At 39.1% G+C, this 26,465-nt stretch overlaps 1 protein-coding gene across 3 annotated transcripts; it reads left to right on the top strand.

Moving 5' to 3' along the window:
- The first annotated feature begins 10 nt into the window (after positions 1–10).
- Positions 11–16,906, top strand: UTP15 (UTP15, small subunit processome component). 3 transcript variants are annotated; one of them, XM_025388418.1, is made up of 13 exons: positions 11–184; positions 1,506–1,678; positions 2,478–2,570; positions 2,663–2,847; positions 3,742–3,920; positions 4,835–4,960; positions 6,597–6,732; positions 10,776–10,860; positions 11,683–11,832; positions 12,569–12,670; positions 12,837–12,970; positions 13,137–13,195; positions 13,675–16,906. In XM_025388418.1, exons 2-13 carry the CDS (start codon positions 1,589–1,591, stop codon positions 13,890–13,892), a joined length of 1,557 nt encoding a protein of 518 aa, XP_025244203.1. In that variant the 5' UTR covers positions 11–184; positions 1,506–1,588; the 3' UTR covers positions 13,893–16,906. The 3 variants fall into 3 exon arrangements, with proteins under 3 accessions (XP_025244203.1, XP_025244204.1, XP_025244205.1); XM_025388419.1 differs by having other exon boundaries at positions 2,535–2,570; XM_025388420.1 differs by lacking the exon at positions 1,506–1,678.
- The last annotated feature ends 9,559 nt before the right edge of the window (positions 16,907–26,465 follow it).

The raw sequence follows: 26,465 nt of genomic DNA on the forward strand, positions 1-26,465 counted from the left end.
GCGTGCGCTGGTACGTCATTTTCGCGCGACGTTAGGTTAGCTGTGTGTGTCGCCGGCTCCTTGAGGGTCCACGTGATTTTTACGCCAGTGCTGCTGAACTGTCCAGGGGATAGGGAGCTGGCCCAGTCCGATTAATTGTCCTTGGGTCAAGGTGTCTCGTCGGACCCTTTGGGGCTCGGTGGAGGTAGGTGAAGGCGGCTCCCATTGAGGGAAGCCCACACACCCGGCCTTTCTGTATTATCTGGCATGCTCTTGGGGCTTCCCAGGCTGTATAGTAGAGTGGCTAAATTCTTTAACCGGCTCAAGTTCCCCTCAGTTAAGCTTCGACCTAGATTCTTCTCTGAGATTGCACCCTCTCCTGTCCACCGTTGTTAGTTCCCGGAGTAATCAGCAACTCTGCAAGGCAATGGACACATTTCCATCTTTGTCTTTGCTTACGAGGTTCCCTCAGGTGAAGTGAACGTAATGGAGTTTTAAAAGATTTGGGAGATAAAATCAGCAGATCTTGTTAACTATTTGGATGTAGGGAGTGAGGAAGAAGGACACGGAAAGGCTGAGTCTAGGTTAATATCTGGTGCCAGTCACCAGCCAAAATGGAGTATACTGGAGTAAGCGAGGGCACAGACCATGTCTTTATTTCATTCACCATTATATCCCCAGTGCCTAGAACAGTGTCCTGCACGTTGGTAGGTACTTTAATGAACAGAAGAGTGTTCCCCCGTTAATCATTGGTCGTTGTATTTCATTAAAGCACCTTTCAAATATATGTTATACCTATTTGTTGTGGTGTTACTGATGTGAAGTTTTCATGCTTCTTGGAATAGATGATGAGTACCACCTCTGGAATCATTTACCTGATAACTGAATCTCTTTTGCAATTGAATCGTTCTGGAAAGATGTTTTGGCTCGATTGCATGTTATTTAAAAGTTTTATCCTATTCTGCCACTTTAGTGTTGAATTTAATTTCAGGATTGCTTTATTACAGTTTTCGTTCCTACAGTTTAAACCTTTTAAAGTAAATTTAATTTTAAGCTTCTGCATTAGAAGCTTTGTGTTTCTTAATTATTAGCATTTTTAGGCTTTCAGGAAATCAAGTCCGTAACTGTAATTGTTATGGATTAAATGTCATCCAAAACTTGGATTCAGGAAACTTGTATTTGCAGTTTCACCTTAATGTTTCCTGTTGCCAAAAAATGGACACTCAAAGCCAGCATGATCCTTTTTGATTTGGCTACTGTAAGGCTGTGCTAGATTTATTCCCAAGTGTTGTAAAACGGTTGGCTAGGTGTAAGAACCTTTGTGTACAGCTGAATAGATGGTGCGATATGATAGCCCTTACTTTAATTATTCCTGTTTCCTATAGATTGCCTTTTCTGGGTTACAATTACATGGCTTATTGGTCTCTAATCTATATACTTCCACACAGACTTTTTAAAGAAAGCAAAGTGGAAATCAACTATATGTACAAGTTTATAATATGTATATAAAATATTTTCTTTTTCAGAATTACGACAGAGTCACTGCAATTATTTCTAATACCAATTCCAAAATAGTGACCCTTGGACAATAGTGCAATTATATGGAATTATGGCTGGTTATAAGCCTGTAGCTATTCAGACATATCCTATACTTGGTGAAAAAATCACGCAAGATACACTGTACTGGAACAACTATAAGGTGAGTGTGGGAGATAATGAGGGAGGAGGGATTTGTGTTTATGCCAATTTCTCTAGCATATGTTGTACTCTGGATGCTCTAACAGAGAATTGTTAACTAAAAACTATCAGCAGCTTATAGTTTGGGCAGATAATTTGATATCTATTTTTTCTTGGAATTTTATGTAAAAGTCCATACTGCTTAATCAGATTAACCATACAAATACCTAGCACAGAATAGATGATCAATCAATGCCAAATGAATTAAATTTTAAAATTTGAATCTCATGTATGTAAAGATGTTTAATGAAGTATTGCTTGTAATAGTAGAAATCTTGAAAAACCTATGTCTGTTAGTAGTGGACTGGTATAGTAAATTACAGTGTGTCCTTAAAATGGATGGTAAGTCTGTTGCTCTTATGATAGCTAATATGTGTGTTACTAAGTGAAAAGAAGCAAGATGTGGAACAGCCTGCATGGTATGATTATCTTTGTGTTATTTTAAAAGTACATGGTTATTATATGCTGGCATAGACATGATAACTTTTTTTTTTTTTTTCCTGGTAGAAATCACAGTAAACTCAATAGCTGAAGAGACAGAGTGGAGTGTGGCTTTCTAACCATACATTTATTTCAGTGGCAACAAGAATAGTCTGGGTGATGAGATATGGACCTTTTTTGCTTTCTTTGTAATTTTATGTTAAATACAACCTAAGAAATGTTACTAAGAACAAAGAGAAATGGTCTGTAAGAAATTATGTAATGCTTAGATAGGTCTTACCAGCGGTAACTCTGTTAACATGCTATTATTTTTTATTTAGACCCCTGTTCAGATTAAGGAATTTGGTGCAGTTTCAAAAGTAGACTTTTCTCCTCAGCCTCCATATAATTATGCTGTCACAGCTTCCTCAAGAGTAAGTATAATATTGAATTTCTTTATTTTTCTTTTGTGTAGTTTACTACTGATCTTGAGTCATCTTGTGAAATACTGTCTTTCCTCTTGTAGATTCACATTTATGGCCGATACTCCCAAGAACCTATAAAAACCTTTTCTCGATTTAAAGACACAGCCTACTGTGCTACTTTTCGACAAGATGGTAGATTGCTTGTGGCTGGCAGTGAAGACGGTGGAGTTCAACTTTTTGATATAAGTGGGAGGGCTCCCCTCAGGCAGTTTGAAGGCCATACAAAGTAAGAGACAGTTGGTTTTTATGTGTTCTGGTTTTATTTTGTTGTAAGCTGTTTTTTTCTCTGGGTTTTGATGAAAAACATAGAGCAGTTTTATGAAGATTATTTGCCTGTGTGTACTATATTTCCTGATTGTTCTAAGAGTGCTTAACTTCGGTTCCGTGGTCCAGTTTCATGGGGCTTATGAATTCCCTAGAATTGTATGTGATATTTTAGGAAATATACGTTTATCCAGGGAGCTATTCTGTAGCTTTTGGTTAACTTTAGTGGGGTCTGTGGCCCAGTTGAGGTGATGAATTACTGATCTAAAGACAACCTTACAGCTAGTAATGAGAGCTCTATCGGCCTGTACTGTCTTGGAGGCTCTCATGTTGAAGTCAAGTTGGAAGGTGGATTTTCTTCTTGGATTTATAGTATTTTGCCCCTTGATAAATTAAGTGGCCATCACAATTTTATATTATAACTTCATTTTCAGGATTACCAATGTCCTTGCTGAAATTTGATAAAATATAACAGAAATTTATGTAACATGATTCTATTTAGTGGTAAATCTTTTTAGAGTTTTTTAAAGAACTTTTTGAAATTTTAAAAATTGAACTGCCTTTGCGCCCATATTCAGCAGCTAAATGGAATTGTTAACATATTAGAAAATATGATTTTAAGGCTATTCTTTAATATTTTTTTTTTAACTTTATAATATAGGAGTATTTACATTTCTTAATTGGCTTGGGGGCAAACACTTGTAAATTTTCTCTTTCTTTCATGATTTCCCTCTATGAAGACTCCCTGAAACTCAGCTGTTTTTTTTTTAATCTGAGAAAAAGGAACATTTTATGTTAGAAGGTACCAGAAAAATAATTTTCTTGCTTTTTAATGTACTGATCTTCAATCTTTCAGAGCAGTGCATACAGTAGATTTTACAGCTGACAAATATCATGTGGTCTCTGGAGCTGATGATTATACAGTTAAATTATGGGATATTCCAAACGCCACAGAAATTTTGACATTTAAAGAACATTCTGATTATGTGAGGTGTGGATGTGCTAGCAAACTTAATCCGGATCTCTTTATAACAGGTTGGTGAACTCTTCCCTCCTGAAGCAAATAATCTCACGGGGACGTACTTTAATGTTGCTAAGGGACTCTTGGGATGGAGGGGTTCAAAATTTTTTTTATGAAGGAATATGTTTCTGATTAATTCTCCAGTTTTTAAATTAATTTTTATGTATGTATGTTTGTATTTATTTTGAGACAGGGTCTCACTCTGTTGCCCAGGCTGGAGTGCAGTGATGTGATCACAGCTCACTGCATCTGCTACCCCCAGGCTCAAGTGATCCTCCCACCTAAGCCTCCCAAGTAGCTGGGACTACAGGTGCCCACCACCACGTGCAGCTACTTTGTGTATTTTTTTTTTTGTAGAGACAGGGTTTCACCATGTTGCCCAGGCTGGTCTCAAACTTCTGGGCTCAAGTGATCAACCTGCCTCAATTTCCTCCCAGAGGGCTGGGATTACAAGTGTGAGCCACCGTGCCTGGCTTCCAATTGTTTTTTATTTTCTTATTCTTCTTTTGTTGATTGTTCATGTCTTCCAAATGTGTTTGGAAAAATCAGGCTGTCTTGAAAACATAATAGACTCTCAGAACTGTAATGGATAGTTCCCTGCCTCAAGCAGCCAAGAAACAAAGACAGTGCAGTTTAGCCTTTGTGGGTGCCTTTACAAAGATTTCCAGATGATTTAGTAGTGACAGTAGTCCAAAGAAAGGAATATTTTAAGATCAGAGCAAGTTAGATTCTGTATAGTATTGTGTAGTGCTTCTTCAGGCACGATCAGTAGTAGAGGGTTTGGGGGTCCTGTGTCTTCATGAATATACATATATGTCTTTTTAAAATTCCATCTAAACTTTTTTTCCTTTTAAAATTTGTACCTGGATACATACAGTTTTTGTTGTTTTAAACAGTCAAACTAAAAATACAAAAATTGACATTTTAGGATCATATGATCATACTGTGAAGATGTTTGATGCACGAACGAATACGAGTGTTCTCTCTGTTGAGCATGGGCAGCCAGTGGAGAGTGTCCTGCTTTTCCCCTCTGGAGGTCTTCTGGTGTCAGCAGGTACTTCTTAAAAATAGCTTTCACCAATATTGTTGGTTTTGAATCACATTTGTTTAAAATCAGTTGCTCTTTATAATTTATCAGTGTGCACTTGAATTGCATATCTAAGTTTTTGTTCTAACAGTTGATAGGTAGGACTGGCAAGCAGTTATCATTTATTGTGTACCTAATGTGAGCCAGGCACTGTGCTGTTATATACATATTAACTCTAATGCCCTAGACGATGCTACAAGGTAGTTAGCTTTTTCCCTATTTTACAGCTAATGAAATGAAAGTTTTAACTGATTTTTCCAAGGCAAAGTGGTAAGTGATCTGAAATCACAGAACTCGAGAGCCTACCTTATATATTTAGCCCTGTGCCATCTTATTTAACCCCAGAAATTTAGCTCATACTCCTTTTACTCCTACCTAACAGATCTGCAGCAGCTTTTGAAAATCAGTTATTTGAGATCTTGTAGGCTTGTCTCTTTTTCTGTGCCTCTCTTGATTGAAATGCCCCTACCCAGCGGATAGCTGCTAGTACTAGAGAAAGGAGATAATGTGACCTCAAAAGGGGCCTTGGTACATTTTTCAACAAGTTGGGACTGAGATGTTTTTCTCATTTTGCACATATTGCATTTTCATAATTACAATGGAAGAAGTAAATTGGTTTTTTTCATTTGTAAATAAAGTAAAATGTGTTCATATTAGAAGAATGTATTGGTAGTACGTACACTTGACAACATATATGTTGCTATGTTGCTGTGTGTGCATCCTTTTTTTTTTTTTAATTCTAAAATCTGGCTAGAAATTACTCTGTTTTATATTCTTTTCCCCAGTAGCTATTTGATTTAAAAATAAGTTGAGGTGGGGCGTGGTCGCTCATGCCTGTAATCCTAGCACTTTGGGAGGCCGAAGCAGGTGGATAGCTTGAGTCCAGGAGTTTGAGACCAGCCTGGGCAACATAGCAAGACTCTAAGACTCAGTCAGATATTTCTACTTTTCTTGCTGTTATTCTGACAAATGGAAAAAATATCAAGTTGAACAGGGAGAATAGAATGCTAATCTCCACTGTGTGTCACTAGCTAATTGTGACCTTGGGCAATCCCTTAAGGTCTCTAGACCTTGAAGATGAGAGGGTTGAACTAGATCAGTGATTTCAACTGTGATCCCTCTTGTGAGGTGCCACATAGGAGTGGAGAGGTGGGAACTGTGAGTTGGGTTCCAACTCCTGTTCCCCAGTCAAGATTTCGGTCTCCCCTTCCATCCCTTTTTCTGTTTTTCCATATTAGACTTTTCTGCTTGATATTTTGCTGCAAATCTACATTATTCACTCCCACCACTATATAGAATTTCTTTTAAAAAATGATTTTATTACAGTTTTCTTAAAATGAACTCTTTCAGTTATACATTTATTTTGCTGGAATTTCTGTATGCTTCACAAATATTATTTATCATAACAGTTCTGTGAGGTAGGAACTGTTATTACCAATAACCCAGGAAGTGGTGGAGCCAGGATTTTACCAGGCAGCCTGGCCTGGACTCCCTCACTCAGCCTGCGTGCTTTGTGGAGTGTCCAGGGAAGAATGCTTTTCAGTTCTTTAATGTGTTGAATCTGTTGGCAGAATATCCAACTAATGATGATTTCTTTTTATAGGAGGTCGTTATGTTAAAGTCTGGGATATGTTAAAAGGAGGACAATTGCTCGTATCTTTGAAAAATCATCACAAAACCGTGACATGTTTATGTCTAAGCAGCTCTGGACAGAGGTTACTCTCTGGCTCACTGGATAGGTTGGCATTTTAATTTTTTTGTATATTATTATTAGTGTACAGATGTTTACCGTTTGAGGAAATGAGTTATTTCAGCAATATTTGTGATAAGTATTCTGATAATGATTTCCAGGAGATAAAAACCTGTTGAGTTGAAAATAGTTTTGACCTTTTGTTTACATATAGCTACTTATTTTCTCTTTTGACACAATTTGTTTTAACTTATATACTTAAACAACATTATTGAACCATTTGAATGATAACCTTTTAAATAATGTTATTCTATGAACCATATTTTAAAACCATTTTTGTACATTCATATATTTTGAGGTTTTCTTTTTTTTGTTTTTTTTGTTTTTTTTTTTTTTTTAGACAGAGTCTTGTTCTGTCGCCCAGGCTGGTGTGCAGTGGCACAATCTGGGCTTACTGCAATCTCTGCTTCCCAGGTTCAATTGGTTCTTGTGACCTTCCTGAGTAGCTGGGATTACAGGTGTGCAACACCACACCTGGCTAATTTTTGTATTTTTAGTAGAGATGGGGTTTCGCCATATTGCCCAGACTGGTCTCGAACTTCTGGCCTCTTGTGATCTGCCCATGTCGCCCTCCCAAAGTGCTGGGATTACAGGCGTGAACCACTGTGCCGGACCTAAAAAGTTTTTTAAAAATTAGATAATTTTTTTTTTTTTTTTTTTGAGATGGAGTCTCACTCAGTTGCCCAGGCTAGAGTGCAGTGGTGTGATCTCAGCTCACTGCAACCTCCACCACCTGGGTTCAAGCGATTCTGCCTCAGCTTTCCGAGTGGCTGGGATTACAGACGACTCCCACCCTGCCTGGCTAGTTTTTGTATTTTTAGTAGAGGTAGAGTTTTGCCATGATGGCCAGGCTGGTCTCGAACTCCTGACCTCACATGATCCACCCACCTTGGCCTCCCAAAATGCTGGGATTACAGGCATGAGCCACTGTGCCTGGCCTAAAAATTAGATAGCACATTTTGTTTAGCCTAATATCTAATGTAAAAATAAAATATATATTACATATAAAATTTAATTTCAGCATGTAATCTATGTCAAAATTGTTAAGATACTAGAAATAAATTAAGCATCTAAACATGTGCACTGTGATACAATAATCATATTTTAGGTTGAGTGCAGTGAGTTACACCTGTAATCCCAGTGCTTTGGGAGGCCAAGGTGGGAGGATCATTTGAGGGCAGGAGTTTGAGACCAGCCTGGGCAATATAGTGAGACCCCATCTCTACAAAAAATTTAAAAAATTAGCTGGGCACAGTGGTACACACCTTTAATCATAGCTACTAGGGAGGCTGAGGCAGGAGAAGCACTTGAGCTCAGGAGTTTGAGGTTGCAGTGAGTTGTGATAGTACCACTGTACTCTAGCTTGGGTGACAGCGATACCCTGTTCTCTAAAAAAAAAAAAGAACGTTAATATTTTGTAAAAATTACTGTCTCAGTTTTTAAATTACAATTAGATAAAATAAAAAATTTAGTTTCTCATTTTCACTAGCCACATTTCAAGTGGTCAGTAGCCACGTGTGGCTAGAAGTATGGCACAGTTCTAGAATTTACATGATTTATTATTAGTATTTTTTTTTGAGACAGGGTTTTGCTGTGTTGCCCAGGCTGGAGGGCAGTGGTATGATCTTGGCTGACTATAACCTCCGCCTCCCGGCTTCAAGCGATCCCCTCACCTCAGCCTCCTGAGTAGCTGGAACCACAAGCATATGCCACTGTACCTGACTAATTTTTGTATTTTTGTTGAGATGGAGTTTTGCCATGTTGCCCAGGCTGGTCTCAAAACTCCTGAGTTCGACAGATCCTCCCGCCTCGGCCTCCCAAAGTACTGGGATTACTGGCGTGAGCTACCGTGACTGGCTTACATGATCTATTTTTGATCATTTTATTTCCATATTTTCATTTTTTTCTGCTGTTATGAAAAACTTTAGTTTTCAGCATGTTAATTAAAAAGTATACAGTCACTCCTTGGTAACTGAGGGGAATTGGTTGTGGATGCCCAAGTCCCTTATTTAAAATGGCATATTTGCATATAACCTACACACATCCACTGTATACTTTAAATCATCTCTAGCTTATTTGTAATACCTAATACAATGCAAATGCTATGTAAATAGTTGTTACACTATATTTTAAAATTCTGTATTATTTTATTTATGTATTTATGGATATTTTAAATCCATGGTTGGTTGAATCTGCAGATGTGGAACCTGCCATAAGGATTGAATGTATATATTTTAAAAGCTAGAAAATATTTTTAATACAAAGGAATTTTTTGTGTAAATACATGGCAAGTATTTACACATGTTACTGAAATCATGTTACTAGGCAATTTGGGACTTGATTCTTAGGTATGTTCCTAAAAGCTAAGTGTAAATTGGCTCTATTTGTGGTGGTTTCAACCAAGAGTGATTTTTGTTCCTCAAGGAATGTTTGACAATATCTTGAGAAAGTATTGTTTTTTTATCACAACTCGTGGTACTTGCCATATAGGGGATAGAGGCCAGGAAGGCTGCTAAATATCCTACAATGCACAGAACAGCCCTTACAAAAAAGAATTCTGTGCCCCAAAATGACAGTAATTCTGAGGTTGAGAAGCCCTGATCTTTGGCTTCATATGTACTTTCTTTCTTTCTTTTTTTTTTTTTGATTTATTTTTTGTAGAGATGGGGTTTCATCATGTTGCCCAGGCTGGTCTTGAACTCCTGGGCTCAAGCAATCTGCTGACCTTGGCCTCCCAAAGTGCTGGGATTACAGGTGTGAACCATCACACTAGGCTTTCTGATGTGCTTTCATTGATACTTTTTCTTTTATTTTTTTAAAGACGGAGTTTCACTCTTGTTGCTCAGGCTGGAGTACAATGGCGCGGTCTTGGCTCACCGCCACTTCTGCCTTCTGGGTTCATGTGATTCTCCTGCTTCAGCCTCCTGAGTAGCTGGGATTACAGGCGTGTGCCGCCATGCCCGGCTGATTTTGTATTTTCAGTAGAGACAGGGTTTCTCTATATTGGTCAGGCTGCTGTCTAACTCCCAGCCTCAGGTGATCCACCTGCCTCAGCCTCCAAAAGTGCTGGGATTACTACAGGTGTGAGCCACTGTGCCCGGCTGATACCTTTTCTTTGCTCCCAAGTTTGATCTTCAGATGACAGTGGCTCATGGTCTATCCTTTCGTTTTTGTTTTGTTTTGTTTTGTTTTCTTAAAAAATTTTTGAGACAGAGTCTTACTCTGTGACCCAGGCTGAAGGGCAGTGGCATGATTTTGGCTCACTGCAACCTCTGCCTCCAAGGTTCAAGCAATTCTCATACCTCAGCCTCCTGAGTAGGTGGGATTACAGGCATGTGTCACCACACCTGGCTAGTTTTTATTATTTTTGGTAGACATCGGGTTATGCCATGTTGGCCAGGCTAGTCTTGAACTCCTGGCCTCAAGGGATCTGCCCACCTTGGCCTCCAAAGTGCTGGGATTACAGGCCTGAGCCACCACACTTGGCCCTTCTATTTTTTTTATAAATGGCTAGTCAAAGTCTTTATACAGATGTTATAGTTAGGGCTGGTATACAGCCCTTTTTTTTTTTAGACAGAGTTTCGCTCTTGTTGCCCAGGCTGGAGTGCAGTGGTGCGAGCTCGGCTCACTGCAACCTCTACATCCCAGGTTCAAGCAATTCTCCAGCCTCAGCCTCCCAAGTAGCTGGGATTACAAGCATGTGCCACCATGCCTCGCTAATTTTGTATTTTTAATAGAGGTGGGGTTTCACTATGTTGGTCAGGCTGGTCTCAAACTCCTGACCTCAGTTGATTCACCCACCTTGGCCTCCCAAAGTGCTTGGATTACAGGTGTGAGCCACCGTGCCCTGCCTGCAGCTCATTTTTTAAGGGATTCAGTGATGAATTAGTTTGTAATTAACATTACTAATCTTTGTTTTTCTTCACTGTTGTATAGATTTTAATGTTTGTATTTTGAGTTTTCAGAAAATAGAAATTTGCATTTTATACTCATTTTCAAGGTGATTTTTGAGAAAGCTTTTCTTTTTATTAGGAAGGTGAAAGTGTACAGCACAACTTCCTACAAAGTAGTCCACAGCTTTGATTATGCAGCTTCGATTTTGAGTCTTGCCCTTGCAGTAAGTACCTTTACCTGTTTTTAAGTCTGTCACTAACCCTGCCTGTTAAATGAAACTAAAATGGAATTTTGGGCTTTATTTTTGGATTTGAGTAACTTTTCTTACCACATTGGATATTTGAGTTAAGACAATTACTGGAATAGGTAACTTGTCCTAATGATTTAGCATGAATTTTGGTTTAGGTCCCACTCACTGCATAACTTCAAACTAAGTACAGTGCTCTAGGCATTGTTAACACTAAACGCAGGTCCTGGGAAGCTGGTAAATCTCTCTTCAACTCATTTAATTCAAGAGTATTATAGTACACTAGAAAGGCAGATTAGCTCTCTGAGCAGAAAAAAAGATTGAGGGGGAAGGGGACAACAAAATGAAATCTCTCCTTTTCTTTGTTACTGCTCTTTCTGAAATGTATACTGTCAAGTTTTATGAGAAGCCACATTTGGGCAGGAAGGCATTTGACTATATTATACAGAAATCTGATTTAAGAGAGGAAAAGCTTATTAAAAATATTTTTGAGGGGCAAGATCGTAAAAGTCATGCTACTGTGTAATCCTTGATGCCGTTAACTTTGTATTATTATACAAACTTTGCCGGTGATATTTTACAAGTATAAGTTCTGTCAATGTACTTGTATCCTAAGGAAAAAATGATTTTACTTTAACGTCTTACACCAATCATTGTTAGGCAGACTATGTGTGTCTGAATGGAACTGTTGGTGAATGTATGGACAAGCAGCAAACACATTATAAATGTGTTTTGAAGTAAAAGTACTATAAATTATGAGTTAAGAATAGACTAACTTATTTTTCTAATTGTTATTAGCATGAAGATGAGACAATAGTTGTAGGAATGACCAATGGAATACTGAGTGTTAAACATCGGAAATCTGAAGCAAAGAAGGAATCACTTCCCAGAAGAAGAAGGCCTGCATATCGAACCTTTATTAAAGGAAAAAATTACATGAAGCAACGGGTATTTGTGCATTTCTCATTTTTGTTTAAAGGGTGAAATTTTTTAGAGTAACCAGCTTCGTCCCTGCACATTACGGGAAAGTGTAGTTCACATGGCACTTTAACTTTATTTTGCATTTCTCTACATCAGAATTATTTCTAGATTGCTAGATTGGGGACCTTATTGATGAGTAATGGGGAACAAGGACTACTTTTTGTAATAGTCTGCATCATAAACAATGCTTTACTTCATTCAAAAGATTGTCTTTCACATACTACCTGATTTGATCTAAATCCCAAGAAGTAGTAGAACCAATCATGTCCCCGTTTGGCACCTGAGAAGATTGAGAGACAAAGAATTTGTGATTGATTAAGGATTTCATTACTGGTATCCAGAGTTGTTGAGACTAGATCTCATTATCTCTGATTGTTGTTTTGTTTCTCTTTCTATTGTATTACACTGCCTGCCACATAAAGAGAACTGAAATGAGGAATTTTTACCTAGAATTAAGGCAGTGTTGCATGTTGTAAGTTAAAATTCTAACAAAGTAAGAACATGTTGATGTAGCAAGTTACTCCATTTTTTTTTTCTGACTCTGATTAGCAGGATTCATTTTTATTTAATCTACATTATGGGCATATGAACATTATTTGTGGCATAGTTCAGAGATACCACTTCATTATGGAAAAGTTTATATTAAGTGTATCTTTATACAGATACTGATTTTTCTTCTTTATAAATGTGCTTTTCATTGCAGGATGACATTTTGATTAACAGGCCAGCAAAGAAACACCTAGAATTGTACGACAGGGATCTGAAACATTTTCGGATCTCTAAGGCACTCGACAGAGTTCTTGATGTGAGTGAGCATTTTTTTTTAAAGTCATGTTATTATTTACCCTGCATATTACCATGACTTGGAACTGTGAAGATAAATACCTATTCAAACTTGATAATGTAGTGCAAGACAGTGATGTTTTTTGTGCTGTTTTGTCTGCTCATGTTGACTTTGACAATTTTTCTAGCCCACTTGTACAATAAAGACACCCGAGATTACGGTGTCCATCATAAAGGAGTTAAATCGAAGAGGAGTCCTTGCAAATGCACTTGCAGGTCGGGATGAGAAGGAAATCAGTCATGTTCTTAATTTTTTGATAAGGTATGTTTTATGTCTGTGAAACACATTTTGCATCTGAAATCCTTTATCACCAAATAAAAGACATTTAGTTTGATCTTTATAGAGAACTGATGAAACAACTAAATCTGCTTTAAGGATTTTATTTTTAAGTGTCCAAGTTTCACTAAACTGAATTTTTACTTTGTAGGCATCTTTCTCAGCCAAGATTTGCCCCTGTTTTAATCAATGCTGCTGAAATAATTATTGGTAAGTGGTCGTTAAAACTTGAAAATCCTAACATGCTTGCAAAAGTAGAGATGTCAAATAATCAAATTTGGAAATCAAGTAGATCAAAATATCTTGCTTTTATCAAATCTCAATATGGATTTTCATGGAGAAAATAACAAGGCAATGCAGTTTAAAAGGTAGTAAAATGTTTATAGTGGCGTGACTTTGCTAGGGTTATTATAAAAAAACTTTTTATAGACATCTATAATGACGACAATTTTTCAGATGGGAAAATGAAAGTAAGTCAAGACTTCTATACTTTCTGTAATTATTATTTTGTGAAATAAATTTACTCAGAGGGATTGTTATACTTTCTATAAATCATAAATTAATTATAAAGTAAGTACAGATTTTCAGTGTTCTTATGGTTAATATTTTTATACTTTTGAAAACTTTGGCTTTTCACTTAATATATAGAAAGATATTGCTAGTTAAGTGTTTCCTTTCTCTCTTTTTAGATATATATCTGCCTGTAATTGGTCAGTCCCCTGTAGTTGATAAAAAGTTTTTGCTACTTCAAGGACTTGTAGAAAAAGAGATTGATTACCAAAGAGAATTATTAGAAACCTTGGGGATGATGGATATGCTTTTTGCCACCATGAGAAGGAAGGAAGGCACTTCTGTGTTGGAACATACATCTGATGGATTTCCAGAGAATAAGAAGATAGAATCATAGTGTCTGCTAAATAAGACATACAGAAACTCTGAAGTTGGAATAGATTTGATGTATTAAATGTCGGAAAGAGACTGTCTTTGATACATTAAAAAAACTATTTGCAGAAGCAGTTCCATGGAAGAGACTGGAATAATTATGGCCAGAAAACAAGTACCTGTTTTAAGTAAGACATGGTTTTTCATGTAATATTTTGAATCATAGCATCTTCACCTAGAAGATCTCAATTGTCTTGGTCACAGAGTAGGTTTATCTGGGATGGATATTAAGTTTAGTACAGGAGTGTTCTGTATCAACATTTGGGTTGGTATTCAGATGGGAATTCAAATTTGAATCCTCTCTGGAGAGGGTCCAACTGGGAATCCTGCTAAAGGAACAAAGCCTTGTGTTACTTCTGGAAAACAACAACAAAAACAAATGGCAACAACAAAAAGCCTCTTTCTTCACTTTAATCAGTGCCTTTGGGATTTCTAGGCCCTTGCTTAGCTTGCTTCCTTTCTCCTTTATATTTACACTTGTCTTAGATCACATGCCCTGCTTCAGCTGGTAATGGGACTGCATCGGTTCCAAGTGTGGCAAGTAAGGCTCTGAAGAACTGACACTAGCTAGGTTTGTAATCAGAGTGTGAGTGAAAGCTCTACAGATAGACCTTATTGGACTACTTTTTTTTTCTTCTCTTCATGCAGCCTTTATACCAAGTTTTCACCTTGTTTCAGGTCAGAGGAATGATAGAATTTGTCGTTTTTCTTACAATAGCCTTTCAGACTATTCTTCATATGTTTCCAGCTAATCTTAAAGCTAGCTACCTAATCCTCTGAAAACTATTTTCTCTGATTTGTATTTAGTTTCCCCCCCATTATTCACAATCATATTGTGTTTCAGAACCCCAATCCAGAGCAGTTTGCTTTGAAAAATAGTTGTTTTTGAAAGTTTAATGTAAATAATTATTTTTTAGAAGTTTTTTTTTTTTTTTTTTTAAAGACAGGGTCTCACTCTGTCGCCCAGGCTGGAGTGCAGTGATGCAATCTCAGCTCGCTGCAACCTCTGCCCTCCTGGGTTCAAGCAAGTCTCCTGCCTCAGCCTCCTGAGTAGCTGGGATTACAACTGTGTGCCACCAGGCCTGGCTAATTTTTATACTTTTAGTAGAGACGGGGTTTCACCTTACTGGCCAGGCTGGTCTCAAACTCCTGACCTCAAGTGATCTACCCGCCTCAGCCTCCCAAAGTGCTGGGATTACAGGTGTGAGCCACTTTGTCCAGCCTGTAAATATTATTTTTTTATAAAGAGATTCTTATTTTCTTGGCTTTTTGATGTATCCATTCTTGATAGATAATTGTTGGCTAGTAACTCCTAGTACACTGATTTCACAGTTGCTACCTCTCTGACCTTTCTCTAATTCTTACCCCAACTCAAGTAGTTAAAAATCAGTAAGAAAAATGTCTTGAGCTAGAAGAACCCATAGAGGAAGATTTTGTAATGCGAATCTCCTCTCATAATTTTAGTTCTGTAAATTCAGGGTTTTTTTTTTTTTTTTTCTGGAAGAAATGCTTAATATGTTCCAGCAAGTAATTGTACTTTTATGTAAAAATAAGTAATTTTTACTTATTTAAGCAAAAAATAAACATATTAAGTTTAACATATTAAGTTAATTTAACATTTAGACTAACATTAACGTTTAAATTAATATAAAGTGAATATACTTAATATGTTCTCGTACGGGTATGCTTGGAAATAGGGCCAGTTTCCTTTTCATGAGTTGGTTTCAGCAATCACAGAGCACACTGGCTTGTAAGGGAACTAGCAGTGTGTTTCCCTGAGTAATTATGATGTTCGTCAAGATCAGAAGCTGGGTTTTGGGGTTGAGAAGGGTTCATTTATTTAAATAAAGTTTCTATTTAAAAACCTTTTTAAAAAGTTAACATCATAAATATTCTGATAATTTGCATAGTAGTAAAAATTAGAAGTTGAAATTCTACCTAAAGCTGTAGTTGCCATCAATTTTGTAACATGTAACAAAGGTTTTCCCATATGTCATTTCATTTGATTCTCAACACAACCATTGAAGGTTGATATTATTCTCATTTAACATTGAATTAAGAAAAGTAGTTGATTCACTCTTGAAGTCCCTGAATGTGAGCTCTTCATCCTAGCACTGTGCAGTGGCTTGCCTGCTGAGGCCTAAACTACTCATTCCTTTTAACAAAGCTTCACTGAGTGCTGTAGTTCTCAAAATATGTAACAGTTACACATTTTCAAACAGGTTAGGAAGCAATTCCCATAGCCATTAATACTTAAATTCAGGAATACTTTTTTGTTTGTTTGTTTGTTTTGTTTTTTTAGAGACAAGGCCTTGTTCTGTTGTCCAGGCTGGAGTGTAGTGGTGTGATCATAGCTCACTGCAGCTTCTGTCTCCTAGGCTGAAGCCATCCTCCCACCTCAGCCTCCTGAGAAACTGGGGCTACAGGGATGAGCCACCATGCCCAGCTTATTTTTTTTTTTGATTTTTTGATAGAAGAGTTCTCACCATGTTGCCCAGGCCTGAGGCAATCTAGTCTCAGGCGATCTTCCCACCTCAGCCTCCCTAATGACTGAGATTAAAGGCATGAGCCACTGCACCCAGCAGGAATGGTTATTATATTCATTGAGACAAACTATAGTATTTGCTCTTTGAAGTATTTAAACATAATTGGCATATTACAATATGTGACACTGGCCTTGAGTCTAATTTAAAATGCTTAACAGATTTTTAGACTTGTGAGTTTTAGTTGAAAGGTATTTTAAAATGTTACTAAGTCTGCAAAAGTACTCAAATATTTCAGAGAACTTGGAAAGTCACCGTATGTTTAATTTATTATATTTATGAGAGTTAAGGACTTGGGAAGGTTTTGTTAATGGGGTCAAGCATTTGCAGTGCTGCTTAAAAGAGAATCATTTTTTTAAATGTATAAATGCTATTAAGTTGTTTAAGGGAATTTGAATTGTAAATAGGACTATTAAAACAAATTTAGTCTGTTCAACTCAAGAGAGGGCATTTCATTTTCTATGAACAAAATACCCTCTTAGACACTAAAAAGCCACATGCCTCTTCCCTTGGCTATAGTTAATTGGACCATGGTGGTACAACGGACTCAACCCTTCTCTAAGCAGGGATTTGTAATTGGGATTTATAGTGAAATTCCTGATCTGGGAAAGTGGGAGGCTGGGAATGCTGTATCTAGGTCATCAGTGGAGAAAGTTGGTTTGTAGAGAATGAACAAGAATGCAATCTAAGTGCAAAGAAAATAAAGATTATCCTGCTTTAATAGATCAGACTAGAAGAGAGAGAAACCACCTTAGTTCCTGATGCCTTCCTATTGCCCTATTTTGGTTGTACCTCTTCCCCTAGGAGTCCATGATATTTTTTGAATTTCCTCTAACACTTGTTTGCTTAGGTGACTGTGAGTGGGTTTCTCTTATTTACAACCAAATGACTCGGAAAACACTAATCCACTGGTCCTCATATTTATTGAGACACATTAGAGGCCAGGGAATCAAGGTTATAGGCAATGAACAAAATAGACAAAATATCTCCCTCAATGTTCTGATTGGGGGAGATACTCAGTAAACAAGTACGTATGTAGTGGGGTAGGGTGGTGCTAAATGAGATGGAGACCAATCAGGCAGGGGAGGGAGATGGCAAATGTCAGGGATGATAGGTGGGTTGGAGTTTCAAATAGAGTAGTTCAGGAAGGCCTCTCTGGGATGACAACTGAGCAAAGTTCTTTAGGAAGTGAAGGATCCTCATTGCTGTCTGGGGGCAGAGTGCAGAAGCATGCCTGGGGAGTTAGGAATGGCAAGGTGGCCCATTTAGCTGGTGTGGAGCAAGGCAGGGGAGAGTAGTAAGATAAAGAATGGTGTAGAAACTGGAGATAGTACATTTTGACAGCTCTTTAGGGAGTTTTAACATAAAAGGCAATAGCAAAATTGGACAATGGCTGGAGGTATGTGGGGTCAAGAGATTTTTTTAAAATTAGGTATAATTGATATGCTATAAACTACACATATTTGAAGTGTTCATTTGATATGTTTTGACATTTATACACCCTTGAAACCATAATCAAGTTAATGAACATGTTTAATACCCTCAAGTTTCCTCCTGCCCTTGGTAATCCATCCCTTGGCCCCTTCCCCTCAGGTAACTACTGATATACTTTCTGTCACCATAGATTAGTGTTCATTTTCTAGAATTTTATAAAACGGAATCAGAATTTAGGATTTGGGGGTCTGGCTTCTTTCAGTTAGCATAATTGTTTTGAGATTTATAATTCATTTGAGATTTAAATTGGCAACAATGGCAATGAATGTGTGCCAGCGGGGATAATCCTGTAGAGAAGGAAAAACATGATATAGGAAAAACATGATATAGGATCCAGGGGAGGTGGCATTGCTGGAGCAGTGGCTGGGAGGTGGGACAGGGTCAAGTGCTCAAGTGGAAGGGTTGGTTTAGATAGGAGAAGATAGGAGAATAATAATTTGGGCATAGTTCAGGAGGGAAGGCATATATGGGCCCAGATATAATTAGGTGGGTAGATGTGATTGTGAGGGTTTGTGGAAGTTAAATTGGAAAAAACCCAAAAGTAACCAAATGAAATGAGGTTAGAGGAAGAGCAGGTGGAGGTGTTGGAAGTTTGATAGATAACAAGATATGAATTAATCCTAATAAGGTCAAGAACTCAAACTTTGGAGCCATCTGCATAGATTTGAATCTTGGCTTGACCACTCACTGGCTACACTATCTGGGGGAAGTTATTTTGACATTTGGTATCTCATTTTCTTCATCTGTTAATCAGACAAACAGAATCACATAGGGTAGCTGTGAGAATTGTGCTAATACCCATAAATGTACCTAGAATATTTCTGCTAAAAAGTTGTTTTTAAAGAACAGTATTGAGAAGGGAGAGTAGAACAAGGAATTCTGTCTGTAACTAACTGAACAATCGAGATAGCACTACCTTCAGTCCAGCCCCTAGAATATTTCTATTGTCAGCTAGTATGACGTGGGGAATGAATGGACTGGAAAATGAACTAGGGTTCCCAGCAGCACCAGAGGCCCACATGACTAAGGAACTGAAGGAGCGTTCTGGATTTAGACTGAGACCCATCAGCATAGTGGCATGTTTTTCCCTTTACATTCGCCTGTTAGGAGGCAGATGTGGAACAGGTTGAGATACGGATTTAACAAGCAGTGGGATTTTTGTAGGTGAATGCAACACAACTGGGCAGGGACAAAGGTGGTGGTAAGATTGATGCGAAGAAGTGATTGTAATGATAGAGCATGGAAGCTAAGCTGGGTAAGTATGGAAAGGAGGCCACATGGGATTGAGGACAGTGAAAACACCTGGATCAATGGATTGTTGGTCTGTGTGTGGTTGAAGAGTTGCAGTTTGCCTACTAGAGATAGCGAGCTAGAGGCATGAAAGATGTTGAGAGAACTAAGCATTATGACAGCAGCAGTATTTGAAAGAGTGACAGCAAGCCAGGAGCTAAAAAGTTAAAAACATGATAAGGAGTGGTCTTGTGATGCGTGGTGACCAACAAGGTGGGGTATTAGGGATATAGTCGGATGACATGAGATTCAGTGGTGAGGCTTTCTTGGGAAGGAAGGTGGGAGAATGGTCTGGAAACAGCATTGAGGATTACCTACACAACTGTTAGGAGTTGTACAGGAGATAGGAGAACAACATCAGCAGCACTGGAGAGGGCTGCAGAAGAAACAGTGTCCTCAGCAGAGAGCCAAGGCTCAGATCAAAGTCTTGGAGAGAATGTCAACACAAGAGATTGAGAGTCTGAGGGATGTTGCTGATGACTGTGAGACCCAGAGGGCAGAGGCAAAGGGTTTTGGGAGCTAGAGAAGGATAGAAATGGGACCAAAAGAGACAATGTATGGAGTCTAGAGGATAAGGCATGATCTAGGGCTCCTGGCTTCTTGTGGCATTAACTGGCACAAAGAGGGTTAGAGGGCATGATGACAGCCCTGATCATCTTCAGGTAGAGGCTGGGTGTGAGGGAGGGAGAGAAGTGAGCTCTCCACAGGGGCTTATAGAATTCCGGGCACCATTCGTCACACCTCCCCACAGGTGCTGTGGAGGGTGGGAGAGGGGCAATCACTTCTACAGAAACAGGAAAACAGGTTAAGTTCACTCCAGGTCCCTCAGTTTGTAAGCGAAAAACAAACAAACAAACAAACATAAAAACAGGATTTGCATTCACGTAGTCTGTTTTTACAACCTGCACCATTTATCATTACTTGAGACCTCTCTTGTTCTGTCTTCCTCCCATATTCAAGCAGTTTTCAACATAACCCTCAGCTGCCACATCCTAGATGTCCTTTTGTTTTTTCATTCCCATCGCCATTCTTGGTGGCCCCAATTCCTTTGGACTTCTGCAGCGCCCTGCCTTAACAGCTCCTCCAGCTTGGGAGTCCTCCAATCCATCCTCTGTATCATGGCTGGAGTGGTCTTCAGAAACATTTGATCTCATCACTCCCTGGCGATAGTCTGTCATACTGTCAGGGGGAATTAAAAGGACAGGGTGGCAACTGAATGGAAGTGATGATGTAGGAGGTAAAACGACCAAACCCTCCTTCCATCCTTCGCTTTAGCTCAGGCAGCTTCCACGTAGAAGGCTCTTTGGCTTGTAATACTGATGTTTTCCTCGGTTGGGAATTTGGTTTTTTTGGAGATCTTTATTCTGATTCAGAGCCTGTCGCCACTTATTTTTTCAGTTGATGTTTATTCCTAAACTGTTTTTGCATCTGTTTACACAGTTCAAACATCCAGCCACTCTCCATTCTGACCTGAGAACATAGAGGCAGGGATTCCTGCTGGGTCACCGTGCTTTTGGCACAGGGTTAAAGTCTTGAGCTATTTCTCCGAATGGTTTTCTGTTGTTTTTGCTTTTGTTGTTGTTTTTGAGACAGGGTCTTGCTCTGTTGCCCAGGCTGGAGTGCAGTGGTGCGATCATGGCTCATTGCAGTCTCAACCTCCCAGGCTTAAGTGATTCTCCCACCTCAGCCTTCCGAGTAGCTGGGACTACAGGTTCACGCCACCATGCCCAGCTAATTTGTTTTTCAGATGAGATCTCACTTTATTGCCCAGGCTGGTCTCCAACTCCTGAGCTCAACTGACCCTCCTGCCTTGGCCTCCCAAAGTGCTGGGATTACAGGTGTGAGTCACCGTGCCCGGCCCTACTAAGGGTTTTCTAGAGATCTTAAATTAAAGTTAATTAAAATTAAGAATTCAGTTCCATAGTCACATTTGCCACATTTTGAGATGGCTGAAAATAGCCACATATGGCTCGTGGCTACCATATTGGACAGCACAGATACAGAACATTTCCATAATTGGAGAAGTTTCTACCAGACAGCCTTGGATCTTTGGAGAAGGGCAGACTCTTTCTTTCTGGAAACTTGAATCCACTTCGTTGATCTGGTCTGAAGTACTCATCTGGCAGCTACTTTATCTGCCAACACAGCCACTGGCTTGGTCCTTCCTGGCTCTGGCCCATCTGTTCCTAACTTAGTTCCCTGGCCCTGACTGCCCCAGATCTGCCCCTGAGTTTTCTTCCTCTCACTGATTCTTGCTCATAAACTCTTCCCATGGCTTGATTCTGCCAGCCCTGTTGCTTGGCACCAGCTCCCCAGGTATTTTATCTAGCAGCTCAGGGTCGAAGAGGTCTCTTAGGACTGCCATCCATGCACTACCTCCCCTGACCAGGCTGGGGGAGAGGGACCACACCTCAGCAGTCTTGGGTGATGCTGAGGCAGCATCGTAGTTTGTGCACACACATTGGCATTCTTCTGTTTATTCATTTAACAGGTATTTCTAGGCCACAAGCTGTGTGCTGGAGGTCCTTGGGCTGTGATAACATTGGGAAATGAAGCAGCCGTCTGATGTCTTGAGATTTCTCGTGTTGAAGACAGCCACCACCATGCCGTGGAAGCTCTCACCACTCTAACTAGAAATGCTTACCTCACATCCTCTTGGATAGAGTATAGGCAGCTGCACATTGAAACTGAGATTCAAGAGGATACAGTGAAACAGCAGAGTGAGTTCTAGGCAAACTCTGGCCATTGCAGACTTTGTTTTCTTCAGCCTCCTTGCTGACACCCCACCGCCCTCAATGGTTGCCCTCCTCTTTGTTGGAGGAATACCTAATGCTTGCAGAATCATCAGGCCCCTCTCCCTTCTTCTTCCTTCTCTAATCAAAAGAGGGAATCCCCTGAATTATTTCCATTATAATGTGTCCATGTTTTAGTCAATGCATTAAAATTTAAGCACTGTGACTAACGGTGGACTTTGTTTTTGACATGAACCAGGAAAGAGAGAGTTGGGAGGTGGGGAAAAGAGTTTCTGCTTTTGAAACTCAGTAATGTTTATTAAAAAGCCCAGCCCTGAACATATACTTGCTTTTGATAATTTTCTTTACCTTGCCAGGGAAAGAGAGGGAGGGAGATTGAGTTGAAAAGCTTGAGGCTTTCCCTGAGAGAGATCTTAGATTTTGGGGAGGTCGAGTAGGGAGGGAGCAGCCCAGTTGGAACTATGGAAAGACCATTCCCAGTGGCTTCCAGGGATGGAGGGAAGCAAATGCCAGCATAATGAGATCTTCCTCACTCTCATTTGTCTTGCCTAAGCTCCAACCTACATTTTTATTTTGGTCTTACATCCCAGTAATCCCCAATAAGATGCATGTGCTTTGACCAAAGTGGATTATTCGTTTAAAACTTACTAGTTTCTCATTTTAGTTAACAATATAGTTTTAAATAACATATGGACAGGGCATAAAATTCTAAAGTACAAAGTAGACAGTGATAAATCTTTCTCTCATCCTTTCCCCTAGTCACCCAGTTGTCCTATCTGGAGGTGTTTATAAACATACATTTTTAGATATATATCTAAATAGGTATAGATATATCTCTATATAGATTTTCCCCAATATAATAAGCGTAATATATATATAAAATACTGTTCACGTTGCTCTGTTTTTTTTGTTTGGAAAAAGTAATAACATACTGTAGCTCTAGTTCCCTATCAGTACACGTAGAACTGCCTCAAAAAATACACATATAGAAAACTTTTCTGACAGTACAAAACAGTATATACAATAGAGTAAAAAAAAAATCTCTATTCCTTCTGGATCTCAGCCCACTTTCTTCTAAGGTAATGGCTTGTATTAGGGTTCTTCAGGGGAACAGAACCAATAGGAGATATATATACACACACACACACATACATATAGATACGTGTGTGTGTGTGTGTGTATATATATATATAGTGAGATTATGGAAGCCAGGAAGTTTCATGATTTGCCACGTGCAAGGTAGAGAACCAGGAAAGGTGGTGGTATAACTCAGTTCAAGTCTGAAGGCCTGAGAACCAGCAGCTTTGACATCCAAGGATAGGAGAAGGTAGATGTCCTGGCTGAAGAAGAGAGAGTGAATTTGTCCTTCCCCCACATTGTTCTATCCAGGTCCTAACAGACTGGATGTTGCACTCCCACACTGGTGAGAGATATTTTCTCAGGGATCTTTACTCAGTCCGCTGATTCAGATGCTAATCTATTCCAGAAATAACCTCACAGACAAACCCAGTAAGTGCTTTTCCGGCTATCTGGGCATCCCTTAGCCCAGTCGAGTTGACACATGATACTAACCATGACAAGATTCTTACCAGTTTCTTAAATGGCTGTAATAATCAAAGTTCAGTGCAGGAAATAGAAATCTTCTGGGAAGCTAAAGTAGACAGGACTTAATACAGGGAAGTAGGTCCTTATGAAATCATTGGAAGGGCTAGAAGAGTAGGGATAGGAGGGAGGGAGTGCTCCAGATGGAGCCACTGTTCAAGAGCATGGCTCCAGAGAGCAAAAAGCTACTGCTCCTGCCACCATGAAGCCAGAGGATAGACCCTGGCAAGCTGGGTCACTTCATCACAATTGCGTCTCAATCCCCATCTCCTTGCCTTGCTTGCTGATAGTAACAAGAAGGAAGCTGGCCTTCCGCTCATCCCTGACTTGCATATCGTGTTAGTATATTTCATTGGAGGAGCCCAATTTTGCATCCAGAGCATTATCTGGAAAGGACTTTGGGAACTACGGCTTTTAGCTTTCCAGCTCTACAGTTTTGAAGACATCCTAGAAGGAGGATAGAGCAGAAGAGGATGGAGCAGAAGGTAAGAGAGCCAATCCACACAATATTCTCCCCCAAATATTCTACACATCTTTAACCGTGTGAATGCACAACCTCACTTCTAAACAAATGAGACCACACTATACCTCTGTTCTGCATTTCAGGTTTTCCACGTATTGTGTGTTAGTGGTTGATCCATCTCGGTACAGATAGTTCTACTTCATTCTTTTTTATGCTGGCCTCCTATATTACTATACAGCTGTGCCGTAATCAGTTTAACCAGTCCCCTATTCATGGTTATTTAGGTAGTTTTCAGTCTTTTGCAGTCACAAGCAATTCTGCACTGAGCAAGCTTTTGCCTAAGTTTGTGTGTGTTTTGAGGAGTATGGTAGAATAAATCAACATGGATTATTCCGATCCCACAGAACAAGACTTTGTTTTCCCACCCCAAAGTCTCTGTGTGGTAATGCCTCATCCCTGCTGCTCATCTTCATCTACAGGGATGCTGTTCACCCTGGAGACCTCCTTCTCATGCATACACGGAACTTAACACTCCACAGAGTACCTGATAACTGAACGAGAAGCTGTGATTAGTCCAGTTCTGCACATAATGACACTGAGGTGACATAGAAAGTTTAGGTGACTTGTCCAAAATCACATAACTGGTTAGTGGCAGATATGGGATTTGAACTCAGGCCATCTGCTTCAAGAGTACATATTCTCAACCACTACAGGAATAGCATCTTATTATCTAGAAACGTGGAGCACGTCCTTAGTCACCTTTGTGTCCTTGACTTTATCCACAATAAATAGCTGGTAATATGTGTTGAATGAATGAGTAAATGAATTCTTATTGGATCTAATTGGCAATTTATATGAAAACAGCAGTTTGGTTACTATGCACAACATGAAATTATGATAATATCATTTTGCCTGAGACACAACTCAAAGCAAAGATGTTTCTGGAAGCTGCCCTTCTTGTCCATTGAGAATTTTAATCAGGTAAAATTGAAATCATGCATTAGACAACCTACCTCAGCTCACCATTAGTCCACCAGGTGGCAGTATTATCCTGAAAAACCACAAGAAGCCTACTTTCTCCCCAGCCGTTTTCCCTGAATTGGTGTTTTAGAGTCATCAGAGTTGGCGCAGAAAAAAACCCCAAGATATTTGGTTATTACTATGTTGACAAAGTAGCTTTGAAAGTTCAGCTATAGTTATTGATACTAACCAGAAATGTGGAAATAAAATCTAACCAAGGTTCTATTTCTTTTTTAAATTTGTATATACTTTGTACATATTTATGAATGGCATATGGTATTTTGTTGTACCCGTGGAATGTTTAATGATCAGGTCAGAGATTTTTTTTTTTTTTTTAATTTTTTTTTGAGAAAGGGTCCAGGTCTACACTGTTGTCCAGGCTGGGCTGCGGTGGTATGATCATAGCTCACTGCAGCCCTGAACTCCTAGGCTCAAGTGATCCTTCCACCTCAGCCTCCCAAGTAGCTAGGACTACGGGTATGCATCACCATGCCCAGTTAATTATTTATTTATTTATTTTAGAGACCAGGTCTCGCTATATTGGCCAGGCTGATCTTGAAATCCTGGCTGCAAGCCATCCTCCCCAGGAGGCCTCTCAAAGTACTGGGATTATAGCTATGAACCACTGTGCCCAGCAAGTCAGGGTCTTTTGGTATCCATCATCTCAAGGATTTATCATTTCTATGTGTTGGGAACATTTCAAGTCTTCTTGCTGTTTTGAAATATACATTGTTGTTAACTGTAGTCACCCCACTCTGCTATTGAACATTAGAACTTATTCCTTCTATCTAATTGTATGTTTTTACCCATTAACCAACCTTTCTTCATCCGCCTACCCTCTCCCCTGACACACCGTTCTCAGCATCTGTTATATATCATTCTACTCTATCTCATGTGATACTTGTCTTTCTGTGCCTGGCTTATTTCACTTAATATAATGACTTCCAGTTCCATGCATGTTGCTGCAAATGATGAGTTCATTCTTTTTTATGGCCTAATAGTACTCCGTTGTGTATATATAGCACATTTTCTCTATCCAGTCATCTGTTGATAATCACTTAGCTTCATTCCATATCTTTGCTATTGTGAATGGTCCTGCAATAAACACGGAGTGCAGGTGTCTGTTTAATATACAAATTCCTCTTCCTTTGGATAAATGCCCAGCAGTAGGATTGCTGGATTGTATGTTAGTTCTATTTTTAGTTTCTTGAGACATCTTCATACTGTTTTTCATAATAGCTCTACTAATTTACATTCCCACAACAGTATATAAGAGTTACTTTTTCTCTCCTGTTATTTCTTATCTTTTCAGTAATAGCCCATTCTGACTGGTAAAAGATGGTATCTCAACATGGTTTTGATTTGCATTTCCC

Source organism: Theropithecus gelada, chromosome 6 (genome assembly GCF_003255815.1).
Source record: "Theropithecus gelada isolate Dixy chromosome 6, Tgel_1.0, whole genome shotgun sequence".
Taxonomy (NCBI): domain Eukaryota; kingdom Metazoa; phylum Chordata; class Mammalia; order Primates; family Cercopithecidae; genus Theropithecus; species Theropithecus gelada.

What these genes read in the sequence shown, in the direction of transcription:
- UTP15 (XM_025388418.1), top strand. Translation starts at nt 1,589, where the DNA reads ATGGCTGGTTATAAGCCTGTAGCTATTCAGACATATCCTATACTTGGT. An exon ending in CTGTCACAGCTTCCTCAAGA is followed by an intron (nt 2,571 to 2,662) that starts GTAAGTATAATA and finishes TTCCTCTTGTAG; the next exon opens with ATTCACATTTATGGCCGATA. An exon ending in AGGTCTTCTGGTGTCAGCAG is followed by an intron (nt 4,961 to 6,596) that starts GTACTTCTTAAA and finishes TTCTTTTTATAG; the next exon opens with GAGGTCGTTATGTTAAAGTC.